Source organism: Dasypus novemcinctus, chromosome 7 (genome assembly GCF_030445035.2).
Source record: "Dasypus novemcinctus isolate mDasNov1 chromosome 7, mDasNov1.1.hap2, whole genome shotgun sequence".
NCBI lineage: Eukaryota > Metazoa > Chordata > Mammalia > Cingulata > Dasypodidae > Dasypus > Dasypus novemcinctus.
The window spans coordinates 14,275,805-14,298,329 of record NC_080679.1 but is presented as its reverse complement, the minus strand read 5'-3'; the positions used below and the strand labels follow the sequence as shown (position 1 = coordinate 14,298,329).

Below are 22,525 nucleotides of genomic sequence, written 5' to 3'. Positions count from 1 at the left end.
TACATGCAAATTAATTTTTATTTCCAGAGACTCCTTCCAAGTTTTAACAGAACGCTTGCCCCACTCCCCGGTACCCTGCCAGCACACAGTCCCCCCCCCCCCCGCCGCCCGGTTCAGAGCACACACATGTCTCACTGGGCAGACCCTGTTCAGCAAGGGCATTAAATTACGTTCTGCAGGAAAAATGCCAGTTCTCTGGGCCAAGGAGTAAAGAGATCAGCACTGAGTCTGGGTTCTTCACCATTAACACAGCAGAGAGAGGGAAACATTAATTAGTAGGTTTTTAGGTTTTGCCTTCTTCAATCCTTAGACTGCCTTACTTCCAGAAAACCACTGAGCTGTGTCATTGAGTCTGTCAACTTACTAAAACAGATATTGGCTGTACTCTATACCTGAATATTCGAACATAAACCCCCCAAGTAGATTCCCACGAAGAGAATACGAATTCAAATTTTCTTTGGTTGTACAACACTTTCCTAAATTTGTACTTTTGCAAAACCATTCATTCTCTACAAAGCATCAAGTGCATGGAGTGGAGAAAGAGCAGGGTATGGATGGAAGGTGGCAGGGGATGAGGGGGATGCCTGAGCTAACTGATGCCAGGGGAACATTCCTGGACCCACAGAGCTGTGTTTTGAAGAGTCCTGTCTTCTATTAAATCAAAGTAGGTCTTAAAGTCTAGGGAACTATATTTTCGACCCAGAAGGTCAGGGTTGCCAAAGTGGAGGTGTTAAACTTTCTGGACTAAAGAATCCACATTGTCCTAATGTGAACTTATGGAACCATTCACATTTTTAACCAACTACAAATGTTTCTCAAGACTTGAATCTCAGCAGCCTGAGACTGGACCTTTTTTGGCTATTTTGGTCAAAACAGCTGTTTGCATCCTTGACACTTTCCATCCCTGTCCCAGAGACGAGAGGGGTTCATTTCATAATGGGTACCAAAATTACTTTGTTTTGGATGCAGTAAAAGCATCATAACTTAACATGACACTCCAGCTTTTTCAGTGCAGAGATTTGGCAGAAAGGTGAGAGAAACATCCAAGCTATAAAAAACTTGAGATTTATAGCAGACACCAATAGCAGGGCTACACCCTCATAAGCAATGAGGACAAAAGTCTTTCTCCAGAGATGGAAGCTCACAGTGGTCTGAGGGCCAGGGCTGAAGGAAGGATGTGCATCCATGGGTTTCTGGTTGACTGGGAAGCCCTCAAGCTTGGCTCCCCACTTTTCTCCACACACATGCTCTGCTCCTCACACCACCTTTGGTGAAACATAATTTGAAGACTGAACATCAGAGTTCTAGGTAAATTCCATTTCTGTATCATTCAGGATTTTGTGGTTGCAAAAGACCCCAATTCTGAATCACTTATGCAGGAAAAGGTCATTGTTGCAATAATATTGGCATTGGATTCAAGGGAGGGTAGAAGGACCCGGCTCAGAAAGGACAATGTCAGAGCAGCTCTTGGGGCCAATGCAGCAGGCTCACAGAGCTCTTGAGGGCGCGGCCATCAACTCTAGCTATTTTCAGCCTTTCCATCATGTGGCTCAGGATTCCAACTCCTGGGAGAAAGGGTCTGATTAATCTAGTTCAGGGCATATGTGAACCCCATAACCTAAAGAGGCCATATGGATTGACAATTCCCCCAAAACTGAATCCAGTTGGGGAAGCATCATTCCTCAAAGTGAAATCAGGGTGCTATTACCAGAACATGGGAACTGAAGTTGGACAGCAAAAACCACAGATGTCTACTTCCACTTCAACATAAACAGTCTCAGCATTCTTTCTAAATTATTTATTTATTCAACTTCTAGGGACAACTTTGGCAAAAACTACAATTAATACTATTGCCCAATAGTCTGTTCCTTGATTTTCCACATAAGGAACCAGAGAAAAAATTCCAGGGTCTTCAAGTTGAGAGCTAGGAAAAACTTTGGGATTACAGAGGAGCTTGTAATCTCTTATTAGGTAGTGAGGATTAAGTAACTCACCATGTTTCTCTTCTTACTTGGGCTGCCAGGAAACTCAGAGCTAAAACATTAAGGCTCAAATAAAGTAACTATCCTTAGTCTAGGTTTTTTGGGTACTATTAAATCTGCCTCTTCGTTACATAACTGGTGTTAGCATTAAGCATACTTGGTATTGCTTTATGTTTCAACTATATCTGTATCTTTGATTGAAAAGTAATTTAAAGTTTTGAAGTTTTTCCTTACTAACCAAAGAGATCAACCTTTTCATAAGTACCTAGCATATAGTCATATTTTCTGAGTTTGTAGATTAGCCAGGACTTTTACATTCTGTGGCCAGCCTCATCCCTTTCCCTTTGTACTACTGCAGAAATATGCTTGTACAGTAGAAATTATTTCAGATGAATTTCTGGCTGTAAAGGTTGCTATAGGAAAAAAAAATAGATGATACATTAGATAGAATGGTAGTTTGAAGCTTTAGGGAATTCCAAAAAATCCTATTCTTAGAGCTAACCCATTCCTGTGCATGTAAACTTATTGTAAATGGGATCTTTTGATTATATCATTAAGGGACCTTCCTTTTTTTTTTTTTAACACTTTTTAAATTAAAGTTAATAGATCACAAAGAATGTTACATTAAAAAAACATATAAAACATAAGAGGTTCCCATATACCCCACTCCCCAATCCCCCATCCCATCATTTTTGTAAATTGTATTTTTTTGAAGATATATACATCACAAAAAAAAAGTTACATTAAAAAATATAAGGGGTTCCCATATACCCCCACCCCCCCACACCCCACTCCTCCCACACCAACAACCTCCTCCATCATTGTGGCACACTCATCGCACTCAGTGAACACATTTTGGGGCACTGCTGCACCACATGGATAACAGCTTAACTTGTAGTTCACATTCATCCCCAGTACATTCAGTGGGTTATGGCAGGATATATAAAGTCCAGCATCTGACCCTGCAATATCATTTAGGACAAGTCAAAGTCCCAAAAATGCCCCCATATCACACCTCTACTTCCCTCTCCCTGCCCTCAGCAAATACCGTGGCCACTTTCTCCACCTCAATGCTACAACTTCTTTCTTTACTAGTCACAACAGTTTTATAGTAGAATACCAATAAGTCCACTCTAATCCATATTTTATTTCTCCATTCTGTGGACCCTGCAATGGTGATGTCCACTCCACCTCTGGATCAAGAGGGGGCTTAGATTCCACATGGACGATGGATGCAATTCCTCTACTTGCAGTCGTAGGCACTCTTGATTCCCTGGTGTGGTGGTTGACCATCTTCACCTCCCTGTTAGCTGACCTGGGTAAGTCCAATGAAACAGAGAGTAGGAGTCACAATTCTGCTGAGGCTCAGAGCCCAGCTGGCACATGGGCAGTCCAGAGATTCAAGTGCCCTGAGTATGCACTATCCCTAGCACCAACCACAGGTTCAGTAAAATGACAGAAGAGGCATGTGTAAGATGATCACATCTGAGACCAGCACCATCACACTCAGGAGCACAAATTCCAAAGTAGAGCCCTCTGACATGGCACAGAACTCCAAATCCATCTGCCATGACCATATAATTTGTGATTAGATCACTTCAGTAGAGCATCTTGATCCTCTTACTGGATTCCTTTATAAATGGACAAATAAAAAGCTTCAGGTACAGAAAAAAGCTGCAGAGACAGAGAGGAAACCAAAAGATGAGAAAGAAGGCCCCAGGAATGGAGGAAGCCACTTTAGCCAGAAGCAGAAAGCAACAAAGCCCAAAGGAGAGGGGAGGAATGAACGGATGCCTTCCCGTGCCTGACTCCCGACAGCTGCAGCTCAGTGAGAAAACATCTCTGAAGACGCCTTGATTTGCACACTTTCACCAATGCTTTTAACCTAATAAATCCCACTGTAAAAGCCAACTCATTTCTAGTATATTGCTTTGGCAGCATCTAGAAACTAAGATAGCTAGATAATAGAAATTTGATCTAAATGAGTCTGATGATAGTGTGCAATGGCTTTTAAATAGTTATCAAAAAAATTCTTTAGCTTTTATAGGAAGGGGGTCATATAGAAAAGCAGTAGGCAACTTAAAATTAGTATAACTCAGATGGATGAGGCAAAACTGGGGAAACACAAGCATATATGCTTTCAAGAACCAGGTAGATTGGTTGGAGATGGGAAGTCAAATTCATTGCTTTATAGCTCAAGACACTGTCTAAATTAATATCAAGTATTTTAGTACCAAAAATAACCAGAAATCTGTAATGATGTAGGAAATGGGCAGAGTTAAGAAGAACAGCAATATGCCTGGGAAGGTAACTAAATAAAATTTGTGAACTGCTCCAAGGATGTTCAGAAAATGCTTTCAAAGTGCTTTGGAATGTTTTCAGGTGTTGTCACCATTATACTCATCTTTCAGTTTTGGTTTTCTGAAATAGAATTCAAATGGTTCTTCAAGGCTGATAATCTGGGAGGAAAAAAGTTGAAATCCATTCTACTTGAAACTACTCTCCACCCTCTCATTTTCCACCTTTACTTGAAAGCAAGTTGTTCCAAAGTTTGGCAGTAAACAAAAATCCCCAAAATCAGTCAATATCATAAAATGAGAAAATTTAGTTGCCTAATTCCACAAACATAAGAAATAGTAATTGGCATGTAGTTAAAAGAAGTAGCCTCCCACTTGTGTCTGGAAGTCCTCCCATATGCTCTAGATTAGAAAATGAAATGAGGAGGGACAGTTCTACTTCCCCTACACCTGTAACTCTTGCCCAAGAAAAAAGGGAAAACCGAGTCTCCCCCTCTAATCACCCAAACTCCAGCACCCAATTCCCCAAAGAGAGGCCAGAAAAAGGGCTTCCAGGCCCCCAAAGATGAACAATCACAAACAGAATGCTACTAAACAAACAAGGGTTTTAAAAATAACTTAGTTACAAAATCATGTACCACCTTGGCCTCTAGGAATCGAATGACCAGGTACCGGGTCCTGACTCCAACACTACATGAACTTGGGAGTTAGTGGCCAGATGAAGCAACTGAACTGGTTTCGGGACCCTAACTCAAATATCCGTAGGGCCCAGCAAGTTATACAAATACATGGAATGTGCCACGTAAGGACACGCACAAGCTGGAGCCCATGTCCCATCCCACAGGAGCAGCTGCTGCTCAGCGTCAGCCTGTGGTCCAAGCCTAGTGTGGCCAGACCCTCCCATTTTTTTAAAAACATCAGGAAGTCCAGAGTTCCTTATAAATTCCTCTAATTTTTAAACTAATTTTTAAAGTTTGTATGTCCCTGGAGGTGCCAAAGAAAACATTTCTGCAAGCTAGATCCAAACCTCAGACCTCCAGTTTGTGAACTTAAAGGAATTCAAATTCTGTCTTGATGCACTCTGCACCAGTGGATGAAGGAGCCAGGACTATCTTCTTCCCTCATTTGGAAATTCAGGGGGCACTGTCACCTCTAAGGCCGGAGAAGCCCCGCAGTCAATAATCAGACTCACTAGGATTCACCCAGTGCTTCCCAAAGTAATTCGAAGCCTTAACCCTTTGTGGCAAGACTCTTACGAACAGCTCACGGAACTTGCACCCTGTGGAACACTCTTTGGGAAATGCCAAACCTCTGTTATCTGCCTGGCTATAAATCCTAGGCTTCTATGCCTAGTTCACACTTTCATCTGAAGTAGGTCAAAAAATTAACATTTACTGACTTTTTCTGATGTGCCAGAAGCTGTGCTAAGTTTTTTGTTGTATTCTGGATCTCAATTAATACAACAACCATATGGGCTAAAGTTGAGAAAATACGAATTAACGTTGAGAACATGTGAATCAGAGCTTCTGGGAACCGCTAAGAAGTGAAGCAGCCAAGATCTGTACCCACACATACCTGAATGAAAACCCCAGGGTCTTTCCACTCTCCCACAGTTTGGATGGGCCACGTGTGGCCTGAGCTGCAGCTGCAAGAAGTAGTCTTTCATCACCTCCCATTTCCCAAAGACTTTGGATCAGCTTTTATTTTCTCTCAAAGTTTCCAAGCTCTTCGTCTGAAGGATATTGTTTTCCCAACAGAGCCACATACTCCATCATAGCATTCGTTACCACTGAGCAGGTGTGAGCATGGGACGACTTCACTCAAAGTAAGAATATATCGAGAGCCAACAACAGCATTCACTATTTGACAGCCAACTTTTGTGGCACACGCACCTGGGCTAGGGGTACAGCTAAGTGCTTCCTGTATCCTGCTCTCATGCCTGTGTGTCCCCCTCATCTCTCCATTTCTTCCTCTTTCTCTCTCTGCACATCCATTGGCCCCACTGGCTCCCCAACAGTCCCTCTTCCCGACATTTTTGCCATTTTCTGTCCCTCATGTCCCTATTTCACTTCCTTCCTTCACCCCCAAAGTGAATGTAATTAGGAAGAGAAGTGTAGCATTTTACTTGCCATCCAGGGGCAGCCACACGTTCTGGTTTGCCAGAGGACCCTCACTTTATACCTGCCATCCTAGTTAATTATTAGTGGCAGCCTGACACCTTCAACGGGGCCTGGATCAGGCAATATGTCTATGGTCTCCCTACACGTAGTCTGACTTTGCTAAAGGCGGCCAAGGCAATATACCAGAAATGGGTTAGCCTGTACGATGGGGTTTATTAACTTAGAGGCTTACAGTTCTGAGGCCATAAAAGTGCCCAAATCAAGGCAGCATCAGGAAATGGATTCTCCCCGAGCACAGCTGTGGACAATCAGGCACATGGTGGCATCCGCTTGTCTCTCCCCTCTCCTCCGGGCCTCGTTGCTTTCAGCTTCTGGCTTCAGGGACCTCCTCTCAGCTTCTGTGTTCTGTCCATTTCACTTTCTGACTCCCAAGGATTTCTCTCTCCACTTCTAAGGATTTCTCTCTGCCTCTGTGTCTCCACTGATTCCAGTCTATAAAGGACTCCAGTAAGAGGATTAAGGTCCACCCTGGACTACAGTGTCCTGGAGTAATCTAATCAAGCGGCCCTTCACTGAATCCAATCCAATCAAAAGTTCACGATAGGGTCACATGCACAGCACTGGACCAATTTAAGAACATAATTTTCTGGGATCCACAAGAGATTCAAACTACCACACATATTTATTGAACAAAATCTTATATTCCTCCCTCTTTTCCTTTAAAGGCAGCTGACTGAATGCCTCAAATTTTCCTTCAGGATAAGAAAAAGTATTTTTAAACTAAAGTCCTTTCGGTGAAGGCATCTCAGTAGATTTTTACTAAGAGTCAATGGTCATTGATAAAGTTGTCCCATCCTGTCTAAATATTTCAGGTGCCATGCTCCTGAGAAAAAATTACTGTTTCACAAGGAATGCAAAAACGAGGCCTGGTAGGCATATGACTCTGACCCACAAACATGGACCAAGACCCACTCATGGTTGTGCATGATGTAGTGCCTCAGTGCTCTGTGCTTTCTTTCACAGCAAGAGGATGGAAAGAAGGTGAAGAGCCAGCGACAATCCCCAAAATTCACCCTTACAACAGCAGCATCTACCAGGCACCAAGGCTTAGGCTAAGCACTGGGATACAGGGCTGAAAAAGGCCAAGCCAGCTGGGACCATCAGCTTGAAACTCTACAAGTTAGAAGAAACAAGCTGAGAAACACACGAGTGGGGGAACGATCAAGAAAGAGGGCGGCACTGACCGAAGAAGGGTCCACCAGGAAGAATCATCTCTTCCACACTTTGTTCTAGATTTCAACTCTTGCTCAATCACTAGTAATTTCACCAGAATTCTTAGGCAAAGTGAGATAGATAAAAAAACATCGTTCCAAGTATGAAGTGAAGAAATGTTTTGAGAGGCATGAAGAGAAACCTAAGGAAAAATAGATTTCATTTTTAAAACTCTGAGTTGGACATTTTACTTTCCAGTTAAAAGAAAATGAAAGGTACAGAGAATTCTCCACAGCAAGGGCAGAAACAATGTTTGTTTGTTTGCTAGTTTCCCCCAACACCTTGCATATAATTAATATTTCATGTACTCTCTTTTACAGATTTGAATCAGTATAGTTGCAGAATTTGCTACATACCTATGAAACTATCACCACAGTCAAGATGGCAGTCATATCCATCATCCCCAAAAGTTCCCACATACCCTTTATTAATCTCTTTTTCCTGCTCCATCCCCAGGCATTATTAATGTGTTTTCTACATTCCTATCACTATAGATTAGTTTGCATTTTATAGAATTTTATATAAATGGAATCATATAGTGACTACTTTTTTGGTCACTCAGTCTGATTATTTTGACAGTCATCAGGTAGTTGTCTGTTTCCATAGTTCTTTTCTTTTTATTGCTGATTGATAATCCATTATATGGATATACCTCAATTTGTTTATCCATTAACTTAATGGACATCGAGGTTACTTTCAGCATTTCTGGCTTCTAAATTAAAGTGACTATGACAATTAGAACAAATAAAGTCTTCGTATGGAAATATGTTTTCATTTCTCTTTGATAAAAACAAATGAGAGGTTTGGGAAATATGACAGTTGGATGTTAAATTTTATAGGAAACTGCCAAACTGTTTTTCGAAAGTGGTTGTACCATTTTACATTCTTTCCACATTTTTGCCAACACTTGGTATGAGCAGTCATTTTAATTTTGGCCACTCTAATAGTTTTTTAGTCGTATCTCATTGTGGTTTTAATTTGCATTTCACTCATAACTAATGATGTTGAGCCTCTTTTCATGTGCTTATTGGTCATCCTTACCACTTCTTTGTTCAAATCATATGCTCATTTTAATGGGGTTGTTTGCTTTCTTATTATTGAATTTTCAGAGTTCTCTATCTCAGATACAAGTCACTTATGATATTTATGAATTCTAAATATTTCATCCCAGTCTATGTCTTGTCTTTTCATTCTCTTAGAAATGCCATTACAAGAGCAGAGTTGTTGTTGTTTTTTTATGTAGTCCAATTAAGTCAAATTTTTATTATATTGATCATGCTTTGCTGTTGTTCTAAGAAACCATTGCTTAACATAAAGAAATTTTGGGAGGTGATGGATAAGTGGATAATCTTGATTGTAGTAATGTCATAACAATTTTCTGCTGTTTTCTTCTAGAAGTTTTATAACTTTGTATTTTATACTTCAATGTATGACACATTGTGAGTTAATTTTTGCATATATTGAGAGGTGGGGATCAAAGATTTGAGGTTCGTTGTTGTCATTGTTTTGCATATGGATTCCAATTGTTCCAGCATCATTTGTTGAAAAGATCATCCTTTCCCTACTGAACTGTCCTCTTTGCACCATTGCCAAAATCACATAGACCTCTGAAAAAAAAGATAACTCTCAAAAAAGGCCCTCAATGACAGTTGCTAAAACGTAAAATATGCATTTTATATGTTTTGAACTCTTTGGCTTAGCAATTCCAACTTTGGAAATCAAGGCTAAAGAAGTACAAGAGCCAGTATATAAGGATATATGAAGATACTTGGAAGCTGACACAATCCAAATACACACAGGTAGGAGAATGATTGAATAAATTACAGTCCAGCACTACCCCAAAGTTCTATGCAGGCACTAAAAAGAACGAGTTGGAATTATGTTTATTGGCAAGAAAAGATACCCATGAAACATTGTAAAGTGGAAAAAAAAAAGTTGCAGAGTAATATATACTGTAAGCTTATATTATTTAAATATATATTGGAAAAACCTAAATACGTGCTATATAAATTGCACGTTTGCAAAAGCCTGGGGAAAGTTGTGTGACAATAACCACCAGAAAAACCTCTTGGGTTTCCTTTGTGAGTAATATTGGGGAATGGAGGAAAGGGCATGATTATGAACTTCTTTACACACCTCTAAACTGTTCACTATCTTTAACAGATATTATTTTGTAATTTTTAATCCAATCAATTGTAAAATTGTAGCTGCTAAAGGTAGCAGATGTGGGACTCCATTTCACATCTCCATCACCACTTGGAAAAAATTCTCATTGCGTTTTTTGTGTGAGATTGGTCCAACAGTCCCCAGCTCAGTTCCTCGAAAACAGCCTCTGCAAACTTGGAAAGTTTCCACTATGCCACATTGTAAATGGCTCTCACCTGTGGAAAGTGCTGATGGAAAGGCATCAGAGCACTGGCTCACCAGGGGCAGAAAGGGCTCCAGACCCAACAAGGACCAAGGAACCCAGCGGAAGAACTTGTTGAGAAAGGATTAGGAAGGCTATCAATTAAGGAACGGACTCTCTCCTGGTAACTCTCCAGTCTCCTCCCCTTTCCAGGCACACGTACCAAGAAGATCAAGAAAAGTAAAACAGCATTTTAAAACCTGAATTACTCTTCACTCTAAAAAACACAAACAAAAAAGGTGCTCACCCTGGTTTCATGAGGACTTGAACTGTTTACATCACGGTAGCTCTCGTATTGAAAAGAGACGCCTACTCAGGAATGCACGTGTGATGACTCCTAATGATACTTTTTTAAAAGTGAGTTCCAGAATGGGAATAAGCTCATCATTACCCTAATGTCTAAAGTTTCCAAGTGGAAAATAAAACAAAATAACCAACCAGATACAAATCATCAGGCAGAGAGGCCGTGGGGCTGTCCTGGTGTCGGTGTGAAATGTACCCCTCGGTCATCTCACAAATTTTCTTGGGTTGGGAAGAGGCAAATCACAGGAACCTGCTACCCAGAGACTCTGTCTAGATTCTGACAACCTAAATTGTTTTGAGGGTGAAGTCCTGGCTCTACTTCGGTCTCTGGGGGGAGGAGCATCTGGGAACAAAGTTCCACTGAAGTCCACTTTAAGTGACTATCTTTCCCATCTCAGCCCATAACTTTTAATTACCAAATTTAACTCTCTCTTGAAACACATATACCTTATTTTCCAGAGCCCCCACCCATCCACCTTTAGCGGTTCGTCATGTTACCTCCAAGTCTTGCTGCCTTTTTCTATGACATTGACTAGAAGAAGATGAGGGAAGAAGGAGCAGTAGCTTAGCTCTTTTTTATGGCCTAATTTCTACAAATCCACAGTACAAAAATAAATTCACATTCAGTATAAAAAGACCATTCCATAAAGATACATTCATTTTGTCCCAATATATGAAAGCTGTATGTGCTAATAAGAAAGGTCACTAGAAGTACAGTGACATAACACAGTCAAAAGGCTATGTGAACAAAAAGTTACAATCCACCCCAAGGAACAAGAAGCTATGGCCCAGTTAAAGAAATAAGATAAGCCTCCAGATGACATAATGGAGTTGAGACAACTAATCATAGATGTTCAAACAAATCTCCTTAATAAATTCAATGAGATGGCTGAAGAGATTAAGGATATTAAGAAGATATTGGATGAGCACAAAGAAGAATTCGAAAGCATATATAGAAAAATAGCATGATCTTATGGGAATGAAAGGTGCAATCAATGAAATTGTAAAAACATTGGAATCATATACTAGCAGATTTGAGGAGGCAGAGAAAGAATTGGTGAGCTTGAAGAAATGGCCTCTGAAAGTGAACATACAAAAGAACAAATGACGAAAAGAATGGAAAAAGTTGAACAAGGTCTCAGGGAACTAAATGACAGCAAAAGGCATGCAAACATATGTGTCATGGGTGTCCCAAAAGGAGAAGAGAAGGGAAAATGAGCAGAAGGAATATTTAAAGAAATAATGGTAGAAAATTTCCCGGTCCTACTGAAGGACATAAATATCCATGTCCAAGAAGCACAATGTAGTCCCATCTGAAAAAATCTGAACAGACCAAACCCAAGACACCTACTCATCAGAATGTCAAAGACCAAAGACAGAGAATTCTGAGAGCAGCAAGAGAAAAGCAATGCATAACATATAAGGGATATCCAATAAGATTAACTGCTGATTTCTCACCAGAAAGCATGGAACCAAGAAGACAGTGGTCTGATATATTTAAGATACTACAAGAGAAAAACTTCCAGCCAAGAATCTTATATCCAGCAAAATTATCTTTCAAAAATGAGGGCAAAATTAGAATATTCACAGATAAACAGAAACCTAGAGAATTTCTAAGCAAGAGACCAGATTTTCAGGAAATACTAAAGGGTGTGCTAGAGTCTGAAAAGAAAAGACAGGAGAGAGGGGCCTGGAAGAGAGTCTAGAAATGAAAATTAAATAAATAAAAGTAACTAAAAGTATCAAAAGAGTGGTGAAAATAAAATATGGCAAATAAAACTCAAATGGTCAGGAATAAACTTAACCAAAGATGTAAAGCACTTGTATTCAGAAAACTGCAACTCAGTGTTAAAACAAATCAAAAAAGCCCTAAATAACTGGAAGAACATTCCATACTCATGGATTAGAAGACTAAATATCATTAAGATGTCAATTCTACTCAAATTGATATACAGATTTAATGCAATCCCGATAAAAATTCCACCAACATTAAAGAAAAAATTAAAACACATTCATGAAATTTATTTGGAAGTGTAAGAAGTCCTGAATAGCCAGAAACATCATAAAAAGGGAAAGTGAACCCTCATCTCCAGACTTTAAATCATAATACCTACCTATAGTGGTAAAAACAGCATGGTACTGGCCTAAAGACAGACACAATAGACCAATGGAACCAAATTTATGGTTCAGAAACAGACACAGATATGATTTTTGACTAGCCTGTCACTCACTCAGGCAGAATAATCCATTCAACAAATGGTGCTGAAAAGAATTGGATATCCATAGCTGAAAGAAGGAAAGAGGACCCTTATCTCACACCTTATCCAAAAATTAACTCAAAATGGATCAAAAAACTAAAAATAAAAGCAAGAACCATAAAACTTCTAGAAGAAATTATTGGAAAATATCTTCAAGATCTGATGGTAGGTGGTGGATTCTTAAAGCAGATAAGAGGAAGACTGAGTGGACTACTGATATTTAATGTATGTAGAAGTTTTAATTAGCTTTACTGTAAAAGTATGGAAATATATAGAGTGGATGGTAACACACAGTGAGTAACAGCTAGTTTATGAATGGGGGTGTGACTGAAAATGGTAGCCTAGTTATGTAAATGCCAATTGACAAAATGCTGGAGAATAATCTAGGAACTGAATAGCACAGTAAACCAAGAGGTGGGTGAGAATTGTGGTTAATGGTACAGATGCAAGAGTGTCCTTTGTTAGCTAGAGCAAATGTATATCACTACTGCAGGGTGTTGGGAATGTGGAGAAGCATGGGAAAAAGACAGCTGGACTGACTTATGGACTGTGATTAATAGTAATAATATAATATTCTTGCATCTATTCAAAAGATATACTGTGTTGATACTGAGGCAATATGGAAAATGTGAGCCAAATGTATACTGTGGACCTGGTGTATTGATGGAGGGGTGTTGTTTGGGAATTCTGCACATGTGCGGGATTGTTTTATAAGTTTACAACTTCTGTCATAAAAAAATATATTTTAAAAATGATAATAGGGTGGGTTGGGGGAAAACACACCAAATGTAAGATAAGGACTATGATTAGTAGTAAGATTTTGACAATATTCTTTCATAATTTGTAACAAATGTCTCATGACAATGCAAGGTGTTGGTAGAGGGTTGATGTATGGGATTCCTGTCTGATGTTATGCATGTCTGCTTTATAAGTTCACAACTTTTACTATACACTTAATAGTTTATGTATGTTCATATATAAATGATATAAAGATAAGAATAGGATTGGTTGGGGGAAAATACTTTGTTTAGTAGTAATATTTCGACAATGCTCTTTAACCATTAGTTAAAAAGGTTTAACAACAATGCAAGGTATTGGTGGTAGGGTGAGTTATGAGAGTCCTGTATGATGTTATATATGTTTATTTTGTATGCTCACAACTATTATTATACCCTTACTGTTTATGTGTGTTTATGTATGAGTGATATACTTCAATAAATTAAGAAAAAAAAAAGCCCATGTGGTCTCATGAGTAACACATGGAGAACTGGGTTTGAAAATGAATGTTGGTTCCTTAATAGTCAGGTAAGTCAGAAATGTGAAAAATGCAAATCATAATAGAACCAACTAACGTATAAGCTTAAACAAATGGGAGGGGGCTAGTTTTCTCACATAAAAAAGTTATTTGAGAGAAATAAGGGGTAGATCCATTATCACTCCAGCCTCCTTTTGAGATTGGCTTCTGTCCTGATTGTTGCTTCAAAATCACAAGATGGCTGCTGCAACACCAGACATCACACCTATGCTCATGACAGGAAGAAGAGGGATGAGGGGTAAAAGGCTATTTCATCAAGAACCTTCATTAGTTATTCATAAAGGGAAGCCATTCTTGGTAGATGCCCTTTTATATTCAATGGCTTTAAAAAAATGGTCTTGGCCAAGCAGAGTGAGATTACCATGATTGGAGTAGACCACCTTCCCTGAGCTCAAGCCATCACCATCTGCTACCTGATCCAACTGGGCTTTTGCCAGCAGAGGAAAAAGTGGGAAAACAAGTAGTTAATGGACTCCTACAAAAGTTACCTATAATCTCTGAACATCCATTACATTCATAACATCCTTAAAAGGAGGGAAAAAAACTATCTGCCCTTTACGTTTTTCGAGGATTATGCTTTCCATGCAAAGCTGAACCTCTGAGACCCAAGACAGGGCTGAGGGGTGTGGACACTACGGCCAGCCTGCTGGGTCTGCACCCCAGCTCAGAGGCTGTGGGGAGGACAAAAACGTGCACAGGACATAGTAAGTGCTGAGTAAAAGCTGTCTGCTATTGTTGTTATGCTATTACTACTGCTATCAATACGAAACTCTGCAACAAATGGTAACTAATATTCCTTGGCGTCCTCCACACACGGAAGGGGACCTGACTGGGAAAGTAAAAACAACCCATCGAACCCCTGCTAGATAGAGCGCTCGCCCGTCAGCACGCCCGGAGTGTAAGAAAATATTACTCCAGCATGGGTGACCTGAAAGTGTACACAGCAAAGTCATGGAAAATTGCTGCCACACTGTGTGAGCCTTCCACCTGTGGATAATCTGGAAGAACTGTCTATCAGGGCTTTAAGAATATTTCACCGCCCTAACATTTGGAGCCAAGCACTCTCAACCCAAGGGTATGCGCGGGGCTCCCCAATAGCAGTTTCCATTTTAGTAGGGACGCCTTCAAAACATTGGTAATGCGAAAAATTAGCACAGCACCCGACCTTGAGGCCAGCACCTGGCAGAAACTGCAGGGGTGTGAGGTGCCTCGGGGGCAGAGCCACTCCGGGGCCCCAGGGTGCACGGCCTCCTACTATGCCCTGTGCTCCTGAGAGACAGCAAACTGCACCCCCGTGCTCTCCAACCCCGGTTTAAAGGGAATTGCATTCAGTGGATCTCACCTGTCTACAAATCTAGAGTGAAAGGAGCTTCCCTGGAGGTAAACACTGATTGAGCCAGACTTGTTCAGCCGAGCGAGCCAGGGCTCTCCTTCAGGAAGAGAAGCGGTGAAAGTGACGATCACGCCGGGAAATAGAAAACTGTGAAGCCGCACTCTGAATAATCAAGGGACAGGACCGGGAGGCCCGCCACGTTCAGAAGCACACCCCTCTTCCCAGAGATCGCCACCGCCCCAGCGCCCCCTCAGACCCCGCCTGGGGCGTGGACCTGGTAGCTGCCCAGTAAAGATGGCTGGGCGAGGAGAAAGGCGCTTAGGCAAGAACGCCGGGCCCTCTGTTCCTGCTAGGAACTGAATTGCATCCCTGAAAAGCTTTATTCCAGGCTTAAACCCCAGTCCTGCAGATGTGCCCGTATTTGGAAACAGGATCTTTGAAGATGTTATTAGTTTAGATGACTTCTTGCCTCCAGAACGGGGAGACCGCCCATTGCTGTTGTATTAAGCCCCCGGTTGGGGATACTTTGTTCCGGCTGCCCTAAGAATCTAAGTCGGTACCTAAAGCGGCCAACCCTGACAGTGAGAAGCAGGAGTGCTCCTTTATGGAGCACCGCTGCCTATCAAAATCTCTGCAGAGCAGACGTCTCCACTTCACAGATGGGGAAACCAAGGCTCAAAGAGCCTCAGAACTAAAGCGAAGCGTGGCTAAGAAGCGATCAAGTCACAGTGATTTATAAGGAGAGAGAGTTGCCTCTTTTTAGTCATTTTTTTTTTACCAAATGATCCCAGATGTTATTCAGGAAACAACCTTGCTAGTAAGGTCTTTGCGCAACCTCTGTGATCGAATACAGACCTGAGTCACAACACGCGAGGACAGAGAGACCCTGAATTGTCCAGCATGGGAAAGCAGACCTTGGCAAGATGAGGCATGCACCGGGCATCAGCATTAGGCGGAAGATCTCACTGAGACTCTGGGAGCATTGAAATATGCCGAGGGCATAGAGCCAGCCTGTGACTCTTCCCTGTCACTTCCCAGTTCCAGTGCTTGGGCAGAGGGACTGAAGCTGGGGAATACTCTGATGCTTTATCGCTGGTGAGCAGCTAAACTGGGATCCAAACATTTTTTTTTTTAGCTAACATAAAATGAGAATAGACTCATTCCACTAGACTTGAAGGACGTCTCTGGACAAACATCTCAACTATTTCTTCTTGCTCTACTTATATAAAGCCTCCGTTTAGATTTGTTCCCAAGGGGGCTGAGAGAAGCACACTGCAGCCATTGAGTTTTTCTGGACTAGTTTTATTTGCTTGACCATTAATGAGGCCCTGAACTGCTGCTATTCATGGAGTGAAATACCCCACTGGTGGCCTGATCTTGGTCAGCCTTGGAACTGTCCAGGCCCAACTCTTCCATGGTCTCCTGAAGGGCTAATTTACAGGGTAGAATGGAGACAGTGGCAACGAAAGGGGGAGGAGAGCACTAACCTGGAACATCAAACAAAATGCAAAAATTGCCTAACACCTGAAGATAACCCAGTACGGTCAACATTAAACAGCCCCATGAGGCAATGGATAACCAAGGGGCAGTCAGTTTTCTTTCCAAGGCTAGCGTTTTGCAAATCACTTGAGACTGATTTTGTTGACAAACTCAGAGAAAGACCCAGTGATGGAAGGTAGCATTTTAGTTCTGCTAACAGCTTGGGACTGAAATTAATAACTCCTTTTTTTTTTAATGGATGATTTGGCCATTTGGCTTTACGCTCGCTCGGCTGCAAGGGGAGAAAAGGACAGCAAAATCTAGAATCGGTTTCATGAGAAATCTGATGCCTCTGTAAGACTGGCCATTGCTAACTTCTAATCAATTGTCCTCAAACTCTCCACCTTCCTCCCTCCTGCCCCCCTTTGCCATCTAAATCAGGAATGGCTGGTTACACGAGCAAACCTTGATTAGCAGCCTTCAAGGTCTCTAATTTAGATAAATGCCAATTGAAGAGACTCCTAAATGGCACTTGGAAATTTCAGCTCAAGTACAACATAGCAGGTCATTTCCCCCCAGAGATTTTGGACCACCAAAAACAGTCAAGATAGCTGTTGGCCAAGAGAAGCCATCACACTGCTCCAAGAAATATGAAAACAGCCTCTCTGAGCCAAGGCCTGCGCCACCGTTCTAATTCTATTTAATACCAACAATACCAACACGTGCATAGCACTTTGTATCCTGCTTTGTCTTATCTTTCTGCACCACAGCAAAGTGGTTGAGACGTAAGCTCTGGAGTCAAACCACCTGGTGCAAATTCCAGCTCAGTTCATTTCTAGCTGTATGACCCTGGCCAAATTATCTAACCTCTTGGAGCTTCAGATTATTTTCTATAAAATGAGAATAAAAGTTGTTACGGGAAATAAATGAGCCAGATAATTCCAGCACAGGGCCACACAGGTGGTACATGCTCAATGAAAGTGGATTGTTCTCATTATCTCCCTCTCCTTGTGTGATGTTCTTTTGGTCAGTTTGGTCTGCCTGGAGAAGGGTCATATTTATCCTAGTTTTCTCTCTGCCCAATGGGTTAGGCCAAATGGTCTCCACATGACATTTTAGAAGGTTCTATAGTTTCATTCCTCAGAGGACATTGGAATGGCATAATACAGAGGTAAACATAGAACAAGTCACACTCCCAAATCAAGGCAAGATCTACCAGATAGGACAAGGCAAAGGGCAAAATAATCCAGGGAGAAGAGGTATTTTAGCCTCCAAAATACCCAATAATTTACCTAAAGGCTTCAACCTCTTTTTCAGCCAAAAGCTTAACAGGAAGCCAAAAGAAAGATTCTTCAGGATCTAGTTTACTCTCTACCCTTCCTCTTTACACTCACTTTTGGAAGCACTAACGAATTGCAATTGGCCAAAAGGAGAGTGAAAAAGGAAGGGGAGGAGAGTATTAAATGGTTCAAGCTGAGGTACTGATATTCCGATATATGGGGGGAAAGCTCTGGATTTTCTGGTTAGGGCATGGAGAAATTTTAATCTCAGGGGACACAAGCAAAAAATTAAATTAGAACCTTTGTGGAACATCTCATAAAAAGATGGCTACACACAGACTCCACAACTAGAGTTTGCTAGAACTTGTTTCCCCCATACTTTCCTAATTTCATGTTCTACTCCATCTTGTAATAATGACTCCACAGAGAAGAATATATTGGCTTTTTTGTTTTAAACTCACTCTTCATTCATCTTGCTCTGGGTCTTCCTCCTCTCCTGGTCTCCAGAAAAATCTAGCTGGGAGTTTACTGAAGATATATGCTCCAGAAAAATCTAGCTGGTAGTCCACTGAAGACATCAATGGTTCCTGATGGCTAAGTTTGCCCCTATACTCCTTTGTGAATGGGTCTGTCACTTCTAAGGGACTCCCCACAGCCCAATAACTAAGACAAGTACAAATTTTAAAACACCAAGACCAGAAGTAAGCTCATCTCTATTTTCAAAACTGAAAAGATCTTGTTTCCAATCTGCTTCTTTAAAAAGCCCATCCAAGAAAAAAAAAACCAAAAATCTACTGTGCAGAAGGGAAGTGAAAAGGGCAGAATTTATACAGATTCATTCTTAAAAGATGGGTTGCTAATTTAAATCTTCACATCCCTTTTGGTCCTATTATATTTTTAATGGCAGAAACTCCCAAAGAGGGCTCGAGTGGGATGCAACAGAAGTTTTAACATTCAAGGGAGCAGATGAACTTGCTGCGGTTCCTGTGACTGAATGAGAAATTACCCAGCTCAGCCCTGCCGGGGCAGCAGGTCCCTCTGCCGGCACTGGATGTGGGTCAAACAGCTAAACGTCCAATCAGGAAATATCAGCATCATTTTGTTTGACGAGTAAGTGGGTAATGATAATGATAATCAAACCTGTCAAAGAACCCATTGCCTGAGCAAAGGAGCCCGTTGCTGGACTTGGATTAGCTACAGCGCAGCTGTCTGGTCTAAAGAAATTTCTGCAACTGACCCCTTGAATAGGCATCATCTACTAGGAACACATAAATTAAGAAAAGATGTAGTTGTTTTCTCCCCTCCCCTCTCTTGTTTCTAGATATTTGTATAGGAAACAACTCCTCAGTCTTATTATTTCCTTGGAGCATATTTGTCACCCCCAGCTCATGTGACTTAGAAGGTTTGTATTAAAAATTAACGAGCAAGAAATTCATGAGGTTGTTTGAGGAGGCCAAAAAGATTTGTCTAAGGAGGGTGAAGCCTGGACTTTGTTAAAGAGCTGGGCTCATCATCTTTTTCCCCGTGGAGCAAAATTTCCCTTGCCCTTTCTCTGCCTGTGAAATCTGGAAGGGGAAACCATCCCACTCACTGAAAAGCATCAGAAAGGGCCGCTCCTCTCCAGTGCTGCCCTGAGAGCGCAACGGGCAGGAAAATATCCCATTCAGCAAACAGAAACTGTGACAAAGACAACCACAAGGAATGTAAATAAAATATTACAAGCAGCTCGCGCACCAACTCACCCTCAACAACTCCCTCTGCCAGCAGCAAAAGAGAAAAAATATAAAAAACTGTGCGTTTTCAACAGTTGAGTAGCTATCAGGAAGGAGCCCTGAGTACGAAGAAGATTTTTCTCCATTTGGCTCACTTTATAATCACAAGGCTTGAGACATACTTTTAAAAGAGAAGGGGGCCCTTTACTAATCTAAGTTGGGGGACCATGCAGTGGAGCCCCGTGTTGGAAAGTGGCTTTCAACCGTGACACAAACGTGTTCTTAATCAGGGCTAAGCTGTGTTTACCTGAGCTTCCAAACGCCTAAAACCCAGGCTCTTCCAACATCACACCTCGAAATAGAATAAATACATTGCAAAGAAAAACTGTAATTAACGAACCATGCCAAATTGCACATGTGTACATTTCACGGAAGAGAAAGGAGGCACTGCTAGTAAGAACAATCTCCACGCAGAACGCAAACCAAAGCTCCCTCCTGCCAAGCGTCATGTGCTCTGCAGCACACAGGATTCCCTAAGTGAAACAGGCTGGGAGCAATAACTTCCAGAGACAAAAATTCACCAACTCTTCAGAGGCTCGATCACCAGGCCAGCCACACAGGCTCAAGAAATTCTGGCCACAACTTTCAACCCTGGGCGCTGAGGGTGGCTCCCCCCAGCCGCTCCCCGACTTTACAAGAGATTCTGAATCCAGGCCTTAACCTGAAAGAGGAATTCAAAGGCACCGCTGGTAACTGGTGTGAATGCCAAAATATGTCGCCGTCACCTTTTGCGAATCATTCGGCGCCAGTGTCGCTCTCCTCTTCCCACTCACCACTCCAAGGCAAGAGGTCCGTTCTCTCGTCATGTTTTCGGTTCAAGATCTGGAGCATTGGCCTTGGGCTTCAGCCTCTGTGAATGTGAACCCACAAATCACAGACTCAGGGAGCCACGGAAAGAAGCAGCGCTGCACCTTCTCTGCCCAGTGCACCGGCCTCCGCAGGCTGGTCCTGGGCATAGGACTCACAGGCAAAGGCTGCCCTTTCCTGGCATCTGCCGGAGCGTCTGTGTTCGGAGTTCTGCATTCTCTTTGAAAAGCCTCTCGAGCCAGCCGTGGTTCACCTCCACAATTCTGAGTCTTCAGACTCAGCCTCCCCCAATGGTAGATTTTCCCACTTCACCACTTCTTCAAAGTTTACTGTGAAACAAGGTAGCTTCTCAGTCTGCCAAAAGTTTCACTGCAGGATTCAGTGAATTTTATCTGCCTTCCTTCTACAGAATGTTTGAAGCAAAAGGCAATCATCAAACTCTGACACCAGCAGGATCTCACTGAAAACACCCCCTCTTTCTCTCCTTGACCCCCTCCTCATCTGCCTAGCTTCCGAATCCAACTCAAAGGTAGTGGGCATCCTTTGGCATTTTTGGAGGCAGACGTGAAAAACTTTTTGAAGGAATGGCCCAAGAAGTAACGATTCCAGCCTGAACCCAACTTTTCATTCTCCAATATCTGGGGAAGCTTTGGGTTCAGAAGAGATGAAGAGAGAGAGCCAATGGGGGGAGTAGCATACCATGACCAAGCCAAACCAAGCTTGGTATTTACAAATTATACTGGCAAAAAGATGCTTTCACAAATCGTTTGTTCTGTCTTTCCTGGACACAAAAAGAAAAAACAAAATCTGGACTCAAACACCCTAATCCCAGAGCGGCAGTTGTGTCAGTGGAATGCAATCTGAAACTGCAGATCAGAAAGTCCAGCATTGCATATACTGACCCCTCCACAAGCCCCCCGAGCAAAAGTTGTAACGCCCCAATCCATGTGTTGGTTAATCCCGGCCGTCCTCCCCACTGCCGGGCGCCCTGTTCGCATGGATGCGCCCTCCACGTTCGCTCGGGGGAAATTCCTGCAAGTGGGAAGAGGCGCCTTCTCAGCACCTCCTCCAGGCTGGCCCCCGGCCGCCGGGGCGCCCCTTACCTGCAGGCGCTCTGTGGCCGGCTGCCACATCTTCCAGCCGCGGGGGGGTTGCCAGGGGAGACTCTGGGAAGACTGTCGATCGCGCCACAGGGCGAGGGGCTGCGGACCCGCTTTACATCTGGGGTGGGTGCCCGCGGTTTGGGCGTCCTGGCGCCGGCGACCGCCGCCGGGTGGGCGCGGGGGGCTGCGAGCAGGAGGCGGCGGCGCGGCGCTCGGCTGCCGGCAACTTGTGGGCACGGCGGCGCGCCGCTGTCCTGGCGCAGCTGCGGGAGGACTGCGCAGCTCCGCCCGGGCCCCGCGAGCGCACGGCGGAGGCGACCGCTCCCTCCTCCCCCGCCGCCGCCGCCGCCCGGACCTGCGCGCTCTGAGCATGCCCGGGGCGGCCCCCGAGTCCCGGCGACGGGAGGGTGGCGAGGCCACAACCGCCCGCCCTGCCCCCCGCAGGAGCCCGGGCTGATTTGGGGGCTGCTGGAGGGGACACACCGGCCGGGGAGGGAAGGGCCTGGAGAGCGAGGACGTCCTGACCAAGAAGGCGTAGCCCCCTGGATGCCCCCGGCGTCCCTCCCGCGGGGCTCTCTGGAGCGCCTGTGACCTGCCTGGCTGCGCTGGGCGCCCCTGAAACACCCTCGGGCCAGCGGGCTGGAGGTTTCCATTCATTCTTCCCGCTCCAGTTAAGTGAGCACCTATTACCTTCCCGATCCAGTGCAGAGTAGAAGACAGAATGCTCCTCTTCTCCTGGGCTGGAGTCCTAGTCGGGGGTGATAGCCAAGTACCAGAAAACTGGTGAACGGGTCCCA

General features: G+C 43.0%; 1 protein-coding gene across 2 annotated transcripts in view; it reads right to left on the bottom strand.

Annotated features, from left to right (window-relative positions):
* PID1 (phosphotyrosine interaction domain containing 1) overlaps positions 1–22,043 on the bottom strand; it is a 256,620-nt gene extending 234,577 nt beyond the window's left edge. The window contains exons 1-2 of one of the 2 annotated variants that reach the window (XM_058299985.2): positions 21,729–22,031; positions 20,544–20,668 (exon numbers count right to left, since the gene is read on the bottom strand). In XM_058299985.2, coding sequence (XP_058155968.1) covers positions 20,544–20,624 — 81 coding nt within the window. In that variant the 5' untranslated portion in view covers positions 20,625–20,668; positions 21,729–22,031. Of the gene's footprint in view, positions 1–20,543; positions 20,669–21,728 lie in introns of both variants that reach the window. The other variant, XM_058299986.2, reaches the window with a different exon arrangement.
* Between the last annotated feature and the right edge of the window lie 482 nt (positions 22,044–22,525).